General features: G+C 42.7%; 1 protein-coding gene across 1 annotated transcript; it reads right to left on the reverse strand.

Moving 5' to 3' along the window:
• Positions 1-479: 479 nt before the first annotated feature.
• LOC149167387 (uncharacterized) lies at positions 480-4,345 on the reverse strand. Its single transcript, XM_089430466.1, has 4 exons — positions 2,868-4,345; positions 2,528-2,730; positions 2,276-2,443; positions 480-2,167 (listed from the first exon to the last, which is right to left on the reverse strand). The coding sequence occupies exons 1-4, from the start codon at positions 4,343-4,345 to the stop codon at positions 480-482; spliced, it is 3,537 nt and encodes a 1,178-aa protein (XP_089286592.1).
• Positions 4,346-14,148: the final 9,803 nt, after the last annotated feature.

Here is a 14,148-nt window from a genome sequence, read left to right on the forward strand (position 1 = left end):
CAGAAGCAGTGCTCTTGGATGAGATATCTGTGTTGAATGGCTGAGTTCCAGATTGCCGACCCCGGGCTTGTCTCAGTCATAAGCAGTCTTTCTTCCATAGGAGAGTTACTTGCATACTTTGCCGTCCAAAGGGAGGCCCATGGGGTATTAGGATGGGCAAGCCATCTCCACCAGATTTTAGCACCCATCGCTTTGTTGCTATGTTCAGGGTCTCTGAGGCCTATTCCTCCTGCATGGTTGGGAAGACACACCTTGTCCCATTTGAGAAGAGCCCATTTTCGATTCTGCCCTGAGCCCCCCCACAGAAATTTACGCTGAAGGTTCTTGACTTCTTTGAGGACCCACTTGGGAGCAGCTAGAATGGAGAAGAGATACAGAGGCATGGAGTGAAGGACAACTTTGATGAGAACTATTCTGCTGGCCATATTCAGAGCTCGATTAGTCCATAGGAATAGACGAGCTTCTAATTTTTCTAACAGCTATTTCCAGGAGGAAGGTTTGAGAGCTGAGGTCATAAGAGGGGCACCTGGATACTTGGAAGGCAATGAGGCGCAGGTGAAGCCTAGAATTCGCTCAATGGCTCTCTGAGTAGAAACAGGGGTGTTGAAGAAAAAAATTTGTGATTTGACTCGATTAATAAGGGCACCAGAAGCGTCAGAAAAAGTGGATAGAATGGACTTTAGAAGACGAGCTTCCTGGACTGATGGATGACTAAAAAGCATATTATCATCTACAAATTGTTGGTGGGAGTAGACCGGTGAATTATTAAATGAGAGCCCTTTTAACCTCGTATTATGCTTAGCAGCTGTTATACTTCTACCCAAACCCTCAGCCATAATTACAAATAGAAAGGGAGATAAGGGATCACCCTGCCTAATTCCTCCGGAAGGACGAAAGGTATCTGAAGGGGTGCCATTGATTAACACCGAGAAGAAAGTTGAGGATATTAGATTGTAAATCCATATAACCCAGGAATGAGCGAAGCCAAAAGCAATAAGAATTTTTTGGATGTAGACCCAACTGAGGCTATCGAAGGCTTTAGAAAGATCTAGTTTCAGCAGCATACCTGGCTTCTTGGTTAACTTTAGGGAATGAATTAGCTCATGCGTGAGAATGATTCCATCCGTTATTTGGCATCCTTCTACATAGCCCGATTGCTCAGGCGAGATGACAAGCGGGAGAATCGGTTTGAGCCTTATTGCAATGACCTTTGAGACGATCTTGTATATCATATTGCAAAGGGCTATGGGCCTGTATTCGTCAGGAGTGTTTGAATATGCTCCTTTAGGTACTAGGGCTATGAAAGTAGCATTTAATCCAGGATACATCCATCTGAGCGCTCTAGATTCCTCCACAACCTGCCAGACTTCATTTTTGATCAAGTCCCAGAATTTGTGAAAAATTTTTGCTGTAAAGCCATCCGGACCTGGCGCTTTCCCCTCCTTCATTTGTTGCACGACTTCTTCAACTTCCTGCATGCTGATGGGTTTGATCAGTAGACTGTTGTGTTCTTCTATTATGACCTTGGGTATGTTCTGGAGAAGCTTATTAATGGCTGGCATTCTGTTAAAGTCAGGTTCCTGGTAGGCTTTTTTGAAGTAATTTGTGAATTCCTTCTCAATGCCATCATGTGTCTCAACCTTCTCTCCTTGCTCATTGTTAATATGAGTGATTTGGTTTATCATTCTCCTCTGGACAGTGGTTTTATGAAAAAATTTTGTATTTTTTTCTCCATTTTTTAGCCATCGAATTCTGGATTTCTGTCGCCATAGTGTTTCTTCTTGCCTAGCTCTTTCTAAAATTTTGGATTCTATGGCCTGTTCCTGTTTTGAGAGTTCCTCTGTTCGCCCCTCATTGATAATGGATTGCTGTATTCTCTTCATTTCATTATTGAGGAGGGCCTGGTCTGCAAAGATGTTACCGAATATTTTATGGTTCCAAAGTTTGATGGCCCTTTTTAGATACTTAAGTTTTTGCTGGAACCTGGACATTCTTGTCCCTTCGGTCGGATTGAAATTGATCCAACTTGCTCTGACTAGCTTTTCAAATTCTGGATGGGAAAGCCAAAATTCTTCAAAACGAAAGGGGCATCTGAGATTATTACCTGGTCTGTTCCATTGGAGCTCGATGGGCCAATGATCCGATCCAGAGAAGGGGAGAATGGAAGCTGTAAATTCGCCTCCGATGTGAATTGCATTATCCGAGATTAGGAAGCGATCAAGACGCGATGCGATTTATTGCGCTCCTACTCTTTTATTTGTCCAGGTGAAGATACCATTGCTTGTTGGAATATCCATTAACCAATTGCTGTTGATAAAGTTATTTAGAAGGCTGTCATCACTGTTTGTGTTACTTCTGCCCCCTTTCTTTTCTTCCATGCTGGCAATCATGTTATAATCCCCACCCGATATCCATAGCGGGAAGGATCTATCTTTGTTGAGCTCTGACAATGTATTCAGGAGATAGTTTTTTTGAGCAGTATCCTGTGGGAAGTAAACATTAGTTAGCAGACCATGGGCATTCGTACCTGTGAGATGGAATGTGGCTTGGATGAAGTTTTTGTTAGCTTGGATGTTATTGAGATGAATGGTCCGGGCATCCCAAAGAATTGCTAGGCCTCCCGAGGCTCCTTGTGCATCCACCGCTGTGACTAGTCCTCCTGGCCAAGCCTTCGCAGCTATTCTTTCCAAAATTGTGGAGCTACACTTTGTCTCCTGCAAAAAGAGAATACTGGGTTTTTCTTGCATCAACATATTTTTTAGGATTCTGCCTTTCCTCGGGCCGTTGAGCCCTCTGATATTCCAAGATATTAACTTCATTGAGAAGGGTGGGGGTTTGCATTGAAGTACTTGGTCAGTTTGGCATACCTCCCTGACTCCATTAGTATTTCTCCTATCTTGATTGTTCTTTCTAGGGTTGTTTTCCGTCCCCTTTTCTTACTGTCCTTGGTGATAAATTTTCCATCCCATGGACTTCCGATCTGGACCCCTAGAGAGTATTTCTTCTGTGCCCTGTTTAGCACTTCTACTAGGTTGTCGACTTGCGTTTCTGGGATTTTTTCAAAGTTCTTTGTACGACAAGCATGTTCCAAACCTAATATGTCCAGTTCCCCAATATCCAAGGGTTTCGTGTCTTCTTCCATGACTTGGGGCGATTGAAAGATGTCCTCAGCCTCGATTGAGGCTTTTTCGTTTGGCTGCAAGTACTCCACATCCATTCCTGGAGTTTGCCTTGACACGGTTTTAGCTGTTGATTTCATGTGCTCTTGACCTGTATTTTCTTGTCCTCCTTGCATTGATGTTTCACCTGGCTGTTTTTGATGGGCCTCGGCGTCTGTCCCTTGTTCCTCGTCCGAACCCTGCTCATCGGTCTTGTTTAGAGCTTCAAATCTGTTGCTGGTTGTGGGCGTTGCTTTGTTGCCTGGATTAGCTTTGGGGTAGCTGGTGGCCTTCTTATTTCCTCTCCTTCTATTTACTACCCTGGTGAATCCGTCTGGGGTGTGATTATCAGATTTATCTTGAGGAGAGGGTATCTTATTTTGAGGGCAGTCTCTATAAAGATGCCCTATATCATGGCATTTCCTGCATCTAAATGGCACCTGTTCATAATCAATAACTTGAACCCATTCCGAGTCTTCATGAAAGAAGCTTACCGTGTCTGGCAGCGGCTGTTTGAGATCCATGTATACACAGATCCGAGCATATGAGGTGTGTTTGCATAGTTTTGTTTCCTCTGCAACCTTTACAAACTCACCGATAGCATTCCCGATTTCCTGAAGAGACTTTTCGTCCCAATATTCCCATGGTAGCGAGTAAAGCCTTATCCACACTGGCGCACAAATCAGATCCTCCTTATCTGGGTTAAATCTTTCAACCCATCCTTTGAGAAATAAACCAGCTGAGTTGAAAAAATAAGGACCTCCCTCCAGAATTCGAGTTCGGTCTTCTAGACAGTTGAATACTACAGTGAAGAAGCCCTTGGCTCCCAGGTGCAGCGTTATATCCCCTTTTGGACGCCATTTAACGCTGATCCAGCTTCTCAGAGCCCTTTCTGTTGGCCAAATCCCTATAAACTTGCCGATCAGCGCATGATCTCGCATGTACTGTATCCTGGCATTGATTCGTTCACTTGGGAAGTAAACCTTTGGTCTATGGGTTGCTACAGGTTTGCAAGTTGAGGAACTTGCTTTATTTCTGTCCTCTATGTCAATTTCCTTACCCTTTTGTTGTCTTGTATCCGTTTTACTGCCGCTCGCCCCGTTTTCGTTCTCTCTGTCAGCCGAATGTCGTGATCTGTTACCCGGGGACGGGGGAGGCTCTTGGCCCTCCCCCTGAGGGGGGATCATTTGTCGTGTCGCTTATGGTCGCGCCCTGCTGCGCTCTGCCTCACCAGACGCTGCCGCAGGTACCTGGAATGACAGTCCTGCCGCCTGCAGGCTACCGTCCAAACCCTAGGGTTGTACGCAGTCCTCGTTGCTCCACTGCCATCCCGATCGATCCATTCTTCGATGAATACTTCACAAAGGTAGTTAGTTACTCTTATCATGCATAAATATTATAGATCCCACAGTTTCACGGAGTAAATACACTTTAATTCATAGAAAGTCGATCATTGAGGGAAGATGCATAAACTTAAATAGAAATAAGGAACAAGGCACAAATGCAATAGAGTTGATCCAAAACAGTCTTTATTAAATTTAGCATTCAGTTACAGAATATTTCCGCCCTACGCACTCAACTGCAGGGGCCCATTTACTCAGCTACATACTTGCCAAGGTCTCTGTGCACTCATCTACAGGAACCTTCCCCTTTTCCCTAAGAACATGAAACATACTTTTCCTGCCTTAACACCTTTCTCTTACAATTATTCTCTAAAAAAGTTTATATCCTTAGACTCGCTATGAACCAACTATATATAGCCTTTTCATTGCAATACCATGGCCCGCGGACCATGGATGAGTCTCAAAACCGACCTATCACCTACCCATATAAGGGACTAATGCCCCTTTGACTCTTTACTTAGCTTCGTGCTCTGCTTCCTCATTTCGTAGGGACTTTACATTCTTTCACAAAAACTATTACCAAAATTTGACTTTACTGACAAAATTTGACCCTAGGGATCCCATCCCAACACAAATGGTTAAATCTGTTGGAAGTATATTTTGAAGTTCATGACTTTTCCAATCATGAAAAGATTACTTTTGCACTTGTCAAAGCCACCTCACACGTCAAAGATTGGTGGGAAACCTACTGTGAAAAAAAGGATGAGAGAGAATCCTCACTATTTTCAGCCGCACCCACTTGGAATTCTTTTTGAGACGCCATCAAAGAATAATATTACCCTGTTGGGAGCTATGAATATAAATACATAAAGTGGACCATGCTACGACATGGAAGTGACCAAGATGTGCCAGAGTTCAAAAATGTTTTCCACACCCTTCACATGAAGATGGGTATCAAGGATTCTAAGTGGCATTTGGTACTCAAGTACCGCGGTTGTCTACAAAAGTAAATCTAGGACGAGATGGAGTTCCTTGACATCTGCTCGCTCGAAATGACGTACCGATACACTGTCAATATTGAGCATAAGTTTAAACAGAAGAAGCGAGACTTTGGATCTACGAAACTAAAGCAAGGAAAAGGCACCCCCAAACCACATAGCAAAGGACAAAGCGAAGGTGGGGCGACCCATGACAATAAGCCACAAGAAAATAACAACGCCATGAAGACAAAGAAGGTCATGGGAAAATGGTGTGAGTTCCATAAGATCTCCACTCACAACACAAGCGAGTGCCGGGCCAAGCAGTCACTCGTGGCTGAGATAAAGGCTTCAGAATCAGACGCATGTTCCGACTTTGAGTCCAAACTCGACAAGGGGAATGACAAAGGGAAGAAGATCATTGACGCAGAGCCCAGTGCCACTGTGGCCACCACCAAGATCTAGAAAAATGAGCTTGAAGATCCAGACGAGGGGGAATGCCTCTTCCACTCATAGATGTGGGTGAAGGGTTCTCTGCTACAGTTCATTGTCGACATTGGGAGCCAAAATAACCTCATTTCAGCAAAGATCATGAAGCAGTCGGGCTTATCGACTACAACAAATGTGTAGTTGTACACCATCAGGTGGCTACACCAAGGACGAGACCTTCGCATCAGTCAGTAGTGCCACCTTCCCTACACAATCAAGCCCTTCATGGATGAGAAACTATGTGATGTTGCTCCTCTTGAAGTTTGTGATGTATTATTAGGACAACCATACTTGTGGAAGCGACATGTTTTATATGAGTCTATACCTCACTCTATGATTATTACTTTGGGAAATAATTTGTACAGGATACCAGATACAGCTCCACCTACCACCATCTCTTTGATAGATGCAAAGCAAGGGAGTAAGATCATTTCCCCGGCCAGTAATTTTTTTTCCTCATGATTCACCCTGAGGGAAAGAAGAAAGTTGTGGCCACATATTCTAAATAGGGCTCCTCTGCACAACAAAAGCATATGGACAAGGTCGTGGAGGAGTAAACAAACATTTTCACCTGACCTGCAGGGGTACCTTTACACTGTTAGGTCAAGAACTCCATCGATCTGACCTTGAGCACGCTGCTACCCAATGGACTGATCTATTGATGCCCTGTTCTAGAGAATGATGAGATCAAGAAACAAATTCAGGAGCTATTGCAGAAAGGTCACATTAGGCCAAGCTCATCACCTTGTGGGAACCTGTTTGTATTGGTACAAAAGAAGGATGAGACCTGAAGACTATATATTGACTATCAGGCATTGAACAAGATCACTGCCTAGAATAGATACCTAATCCCACAGATTAATGACCTTTTGGACCATCTCAATGGGGCCAAATATTTCAGAAAGATTGAATTGAAGTCTGGTTATCGCCAAGTTCCTATCGAACCCTCTAATGCATCGAAAACTACCTTCAAATCCAAGGAGGGCCTTTTTGAATGGCTGGTCATTCCTTTTAGATTGACAATTTCCCTACAACCTTCATGAGATCGGTGGAAAACATCTTATGACCCTTCACCAATGAATTCATGGTGGTGTATTTAGATGAAATTTTGATCTTCAACCAGGGTTGGGAATAGAACCTTCATCGTATTCGACAGGTCCTTCAAACCCTGCAACAACACAAACTGTGTGTCAATTTGGAGAAATTCACTTTTGGCATGAACCAGGTTATTTATCTAGGGTACATCATTGATGAGTAGGGTGTGCATGTGGACCCAGCCAAGATACAAGTCATTCAGGATTGGCCATCCAAAACCACTCTAACAAAGCTCCACAAGTTTCTGGGTGTTGCTAATTTCTACCGCAGGTGTTGAAAATAACAACCATAAATGCTAAAAATAGCACTACTATAAATAACATTTCGGGATACATTCCAATTTTAGTTAGTCCGTGAACTAGAATTGAGAATTAAAATTCGAATTTGATCTTAGCAGCAGTTTGCAAAATAGTTAATTAATTCATCTTGAGTTAATTAGTTGGAGAAAATCAAACATGAAGTCTATGTGAAGACATGCAATAGTTATCCCTTTGATTGAGGAAGTTATCCCTTAATTAAGGAGATAAGGATAAGTTGTACTTTGAGTTGTAATTAGTTATCAATTATCTGAGTTAAGTCCAGTTAGATTAGTTCCAATAGTTTGTGGAACTGATTGTGAGTTCAGTTAGTTAATGCATGCATGCATGTAATTGTTGCACTTCAGATAACTGAATATTATCTCATAAATAACTCATGCATGTCAGTTCAGTCAGAGACCCAATTGAGATCAGGTGATGGGACAGTGTATTATTAGTTGAAGGAATATTCAATGGAGGATATCTCTTGCATGTAGAAGGAATTCATTCCTTGGAGATTGCGCAATTACTTTTGAGTTTGATGGTTGTGTGACGAGGCCAATTCACACAGGTGGCAACATTGGACCCCAAGAGAAACCGCGCAAGGAAATAGGAGGCTTGGAGGGTTGAGGGAAGGCATATGTTGTGTCTATTCAGTCTGTGAGTTGTATTGTTCAATTATGCTGAGCGCTGGATGGGTTGTGAGCTAAAGCTTTGTGTAATCTTAACATATTTCCACTTGTATGATATTATAGAGATTGGGGATTTTAGTTGAGGCTTTCCCCAGAGTATTGTGTGATTGCTTTCTCATTCTCAGTTATATGTGTTCTATTTGATCTTGCTCATATTCGATTAAGTTTCTGCAAGTTTGTTGTAGAAGTAGATCTTGTATTTTGCTTTAGTGTATTGCATAATTTGTTGATCTACAGTGGGAAATTCTACATGGTATCAGAGCAAAGGTGATCAAAGTGAAGAAAAATATACAAAGAAGGGAGAAGTTCGAAGTTTGAAGTTCCTGAATATAGAAATCGAGTTCTTATCACATCTCAATTTCACCAATGGCGTTCAATGGTTTAAGACTCGAGTATGCCCTTGATGGCAACTCGAATTATATAGCCTGGAAGGATCGCATGGAAGCAATATTAGAGGATAACGGTCTAAAGGACTTCATTGATCAGAAGTCTCCAAGCCAGCAGCAGCTAATGCTACAGAATTGGCGGAATGGAAGAAATGTGTGGCTAGAGCGAGGAGAATCCTTCTGGAGGGAGTTCGAGACCACATAGTATCGAGTCTCCATGGGAAGGAGACACCGTTTTCAATGTGGAAAACATTGAAAGATCTATATTAGAACAAAAATGATCAGAGGAAGCTGGCGTTGAAAGAAAATCTTTGGAAAATTAAGTGTGAAAAGGGCGACACGATCTCTACATATCTGAACAAGCTCACCACCTGCAGGGATGAGCTTGGAAGTGTAGGGATCATGAAAACCGATGATGACATTGTGAGTCGAGCTCTCCTCGGTCTTCCTAAGAGCTGGCATAGCTACCAAGACTTCGTAAATGGAAGAGAGAAACTGCCATATTGGGAACGACTTTGGTCGGATCTGATGCAGGAGGAGATAAGAAGAAGCACTAGAGATGGATCCTCATCAAAGCAAGATGATGAGGAATATCTAGCCTTAGTGAGTAAGGTGAAGAAAGGGAAAGGGAAGGCATCCCATTCCAAATCCAGTTCTTCCCATGGTGGGAAGAAGTTTTACAAATCGAAAGTGCGATGCTTTCATTGTCATGAGGTGGGCCATTATGCTACGAATTGTCCACAAAAGAAATCCAAGAAGGGATCCTCGAAGGGATCAGATAGTGAGCCACTGGCCTCACAGTTCGAGTTGGATTTCTCTCTCATCGCATGCATGGTTTCATCCATGGTGGGATGTGTTTGGTACCTAGACAGTGGAGCTTTGTTCCACATGACCAGCGATAAGAATCTTTTCAGTACCTTGGAGGAGAAGGATCTCTAGATGCGGATCGAGATGGGAAATGATGGAAAAACTGTGTTTCAGGTGAAGGTATGGTTGTGTTTCAGAGGGAGCATGGAGCTCCTCTCACCTTGAATGATGTAAAGTGTGTACCAGGTCTGAAGAAGAATCTTGTGTTCATTGCTATGCTAGAAGATAAAGGCTATGATGTAGTCTTTAGTAAAGGAAAGGCATTCCTGAGGCATATCGGCACTAGACAGACCAAGAGGATCGAGATTCGAGTAAAGAATCTCTACAAGATGGAGGTTGGCGATTGTGCTTCATTGAGTTCCAAAGCTGAGTTGGTGTAGAGCCAAGATGTTGGTGAGCTATGGCATAGAAGATTGGGCCACTTGCACCATGGAGCCCTGAAGATCATGCAACAGATTTCTACCAGACTTCCCAAGGGAAAACTGGAGCATACAGATACATGCAAAGGTTGTAACTTGGGTAAGTATGCGAAATATTCCTTTTAGGATTGAGACAGTAGAGCTGGAGAAATCCTAGAGCGAGTTCACACAGATGTCTGTGGACCATTCTCTATAGCCTTCACTGCTAGACAGAGGTACTATGTTATTTTTATTGATGATTTTTCTCGTAGATGTTGGATCTACTTTATGCAAAAGAAGGATCAGACCTTCTTGAGGTTTTTTGAGTTTAAAGCCTTGGCAGAGAAAGAATTTGGAAAGAAAATAAGGGCCTTGCGTAGCGACAATGGTGGAGAGTATGTCTCCCAACAGTTTAAGGACTTCTGCGCAGCAAAAGGAATTAAACAGGAGTTGACGGCACCCTATAACCCATAGCAGAATGGGGTGGCCGAAAGGAAGAATATATCGATTGTGGGAGCAACTCGATCGATGTTGCATGACCAAAGCCTACCACTTCATTTGTGGGCTGAGGCATGCAATACAACAATATACTTGCATATAGAAGCCTGCACCGTATACTGGGAATGAAGACACCTATGGAGGCCTTTTTCGGGAAGCGACCAGATGTGAGTCACTTCAGGATCTTTGGATCATCGGTTTATTGCCATGTGACCAAAGATGCCCAGAAGAAGCTAGATCCAACAACTGAGTTGGGAATACTTGTGGGGTACACTGATACACCCCATAACTATCGGGTGTTCCTACCTAGCAGTCAGAGGACAATGGTACGCAAAGATCTGAAGTTTGATGAGCAGAAAGCCATGCGAGTATCACTTGAGAGGGAGATCAAGTTGCATGCAGAGGAGGAACTTTCAGTTCCTAAGGAGGAGGAGCCTCAGACTGATGCGGATCAACCGCATGCAGAGGAAACGGGAGTGGAGACATCCACTCATGGTGAGTCTTCTAGAGATGGGTGGAAACGTTCAAGGGAAGCTGACAAGTTGATGCTAGATGCAAGAGAGAATGTGGGACAACCATATTTTCAACGTAGATAGAGGAGGTCACCCGAGTGGTACATTGGTTACATGGCCCTGGTTGGGGAGTGTGTAGAGATCGAACCTGCTTCATTCAAGGAAGTTATGCAGCAACCAGTCTGGGTTGATGCAATGGTGGAGGAGTACGACTCCATCGTTTGGAACTGTGTTTGGGATGTTGTCCCAAGACCTCAGGACAAGTTAGTGGTGAGTTCCTGATGGCTTTACAAGGTAAAGCATGCAACTAATGGCAGTGTTGAGAAACATAAGGCAAGGTTTGTTGCCCGTGGTTTCTCACAAGTCGAGGGGATCGATTACGATGAGACTTTTGCTCCTGTAGCAAGGTACTCATCTATCAGATCGATGTTGGCATTATCAGCTCAGATGGGTTGGAAGATCCATCAGATGGATGTGAAGACTACGTTCCTCAATAGGAAGATTGAGGAAGAGGTGTACATTAAGCAGCCGGAAGGTTTTGAGACCTTCAATCGTGAGTCGCATGTGTGCCGACTCAAGAGGGCTTTCTATGGGCTGAAGCAAGCACCTCGTGCTTGGTACACCATGATCGACAACTATTTCACCAGGTTGGGCTTCACCAAGAGTGAAGCAGATGCGAACCTTTACCACATCATGGTAAAAGGTAAGCCATTGATCATTGTCCTTTACGTCGATGATATGATTTTGATAGGTGATGATCAGCTGATCAAGTCTTGCAAGGAGGACCTTGCAAGAGAGTTCAAGATGAAAGACATGGGTCTTATGCACTACTTTCTAGGCATGGAAGTGTGGCAGAAATATGGGGAAGTTTTTGTGTCTCAAGGCAAGTATGCCAATGAGATACTCAGGAAGTTCCACATGGAGAAGTGCAAGCACATGCAGAATCCTCTAGCTGGTAATTGGAGGAAGGAGGATGTTACTTTAGGTGAGGTAGTAGCTGCTACTATTTATCGGAAACTTTTGGGTTCACTTATGTATCTAGTGAACACACGACCAGACTTATGCTTTGCAGTGAACTAGTTGAGTCAAGCTATGGTTCAGCCTACCAAATTGTTTTAGAAGGCAGCGAAGCATGTGCTGAGATACCTCAGAGGCACATCTCAGTATGGATTGTGGTAGAGATGGAAAAAGGGAGTGAAGCTTTAGGGCTTCACAGATGCAGATTGGGTAGGGAGTCCATCAGACCGGAAGAGCACTTCTGGAGGAATCCTAAACCTTGGTTCAGCTGTAGTTTCCTGGTACAACAGGAAACAGAAGTCAGTTGCACTTAGCTCAGCAGAGGTTGAATACATGGCTACTAGTCAGGCAGCATGCGAGGCCATTTGGATGCAGAAGATTCTAGTGGGATTGTTTGGTCAAAGGATGGATCCAACTATGATCTACTGCGATAATCAAAGTTGTATCAAACTCTCTAAGAATCCAGTCTTTCATGACAGGTCCAAGCACATTGATATCTGGTATCACCATCTTCGATACTGTGTGGTCAAGAGGATCATGTTGTTGCTGTATGTTTCGACCGAGGAACAGGATGCAGATATTTTGACTAAGGCATTGTCAAAATGCAAGTTCGAGTTCCATAGAGACAGGATTGGGGTTACTGATAATCCCTTTCTTTTTGAGAGGGAGTGTTGAAAATAGCAACAAGAAATGCTAAAAATAACACTACTATAAATAGGATTTTGGGATACATTTCAATTTTAGTTAGTCCCTGAACTAAAATTGAGAATTAAAATTCAAATTTGATCTTAGCAGTTGTTTGTAAAATAATTAATTAATTCATCTTGAGTTAATTAGTTGGAGAAAATCAAACATGAAGTCTATGTGAAGACATGCAACAGTTATCCCTTTGATTGAGGAAGTTATCCCTTAATTAAGGAAATAAGGATGAGTTGTACTTTAAGTTGTAATTAGTTAGATCAATTATCTGAGTTAAGTCTAGTTAGATTAGTTCCAACAGTTTGTGGAACTGATTGTGAGTTCAGTTAGTTAATGCATGCATGCATGTAACTGCTGCACTTCAGATAATTGAATATTCTCTCATAAATAACTCATGCATGTCAGTTGAGTCAGAGACCCAGTTGAGATTAGGTGATGGGACAATGTACTATTAGTTGCAGGAATATTCCATGGATGATATCTCTTGCATGCAGAAGGAATTCATTCCTTGGAGATTGCGCAGTTAGTTTTGAGTTTGATGGTTGTGTGATGAGGCCAATTCACACAGGTGGTAGCATTGGACCCCAAGAGAAACTGTGCAAGGAAATAGGAGGCTTGGAGGGTTGAGGGAAGGCATATGTTGTGTCTATTCAGTCTGTGAGCTATATTGTTCTATTGTGCTGAGAGTTGGATGGCTTGTGAGCTAAAGCTTTGTGTAATCTGAACATATTTCCACTTGTATGATATTACAGAGATCGAGGTTTTTAGCTGAGGCTTTCCCCAAAGTATTATTTTGTTTTCATGTGTGATTGCTTTCTCATTCTCAGTTTATGTGTTCTATTTGATCTTGATCATATTCGATTAAGCTTCCGCAAGTTTGTTTTAGAAGTAGATCTTGTATTTTGCTTTAGTATATTGCATAATCTGTTTATCTACATTGGGAAATTCTACAACAGGTTCCTATTGGGGTTCTCTCATATCACTTGGCCTTTAAGTCACGTCACAAAGGGTAGAGCGAAAGATAATTTTTTTGGTCTGAAACCCAACAGAAGGCATTTGATGAGTTGAAGCATTGCCTCTGCTCTGCACCAGTGCTTACATTACTAACCCGCAATAACCATTTGAGCTTGAGACAAACGCCTCCGACTATGCTATTGGTGTAGTTCTTACTCAACGGGGGCATCTAGTGGCTTGCCACAGTGAGACACTTTCAGACACAGTCTGAAAGTAACTCACTTATGAAAAAGAAATGTATTCCATTGTGCAGGCCTTCCCTCAATGGAATCATTACATTCTAGGGAAGGAAACAGTCATCCACACAGACCACCGACCCTTGCAGTTCATACAGACACAAGGGAAGTTACAGAAGGATGTCATCAGAAATGGTCCACATACCTGCAACAATTCCATTTGAACATTAATTAGGGAAACACCATTAATGTTGTAGACTACCTCAGCTTACCACTAGTCATGGCAATGATCACTGTGCTCGACTCCTATGGGAATGAGACTTTGGGGTGACCGCGTCTTTATATGAGCGATCCAAATTTCAGCAACACATACCAGACACTCTTGGAAGGTAAGAAAGTTCCAAATTTTCACCTTCAGGATGCACAGTTATGCCACCTAGGACAAATATGTGTTCCTTCAAGTAAGCATGCCAAGATTATTTGGGAGGTGCACTACAATTGGGTCACTAGACATTTCGGAATAGAGAAAAT

Source organism: Pinus tabuliformis, chromosome 5_1 (genome assembly GCF_031772625.1).
Source record: "Pinus tabuliformis cultivar Carrire ecotype Pingquan chromosome 5_1, CPIR1, whole genome shotgun sequence".
Classification (NCBI taxonomy): domain Eukaryota; kingdom Viridiplantae; phylum Streptophyta; class Pinopsida; order Pinales; family Pinaceae; genus Pinus; species Pinus tabuliformis.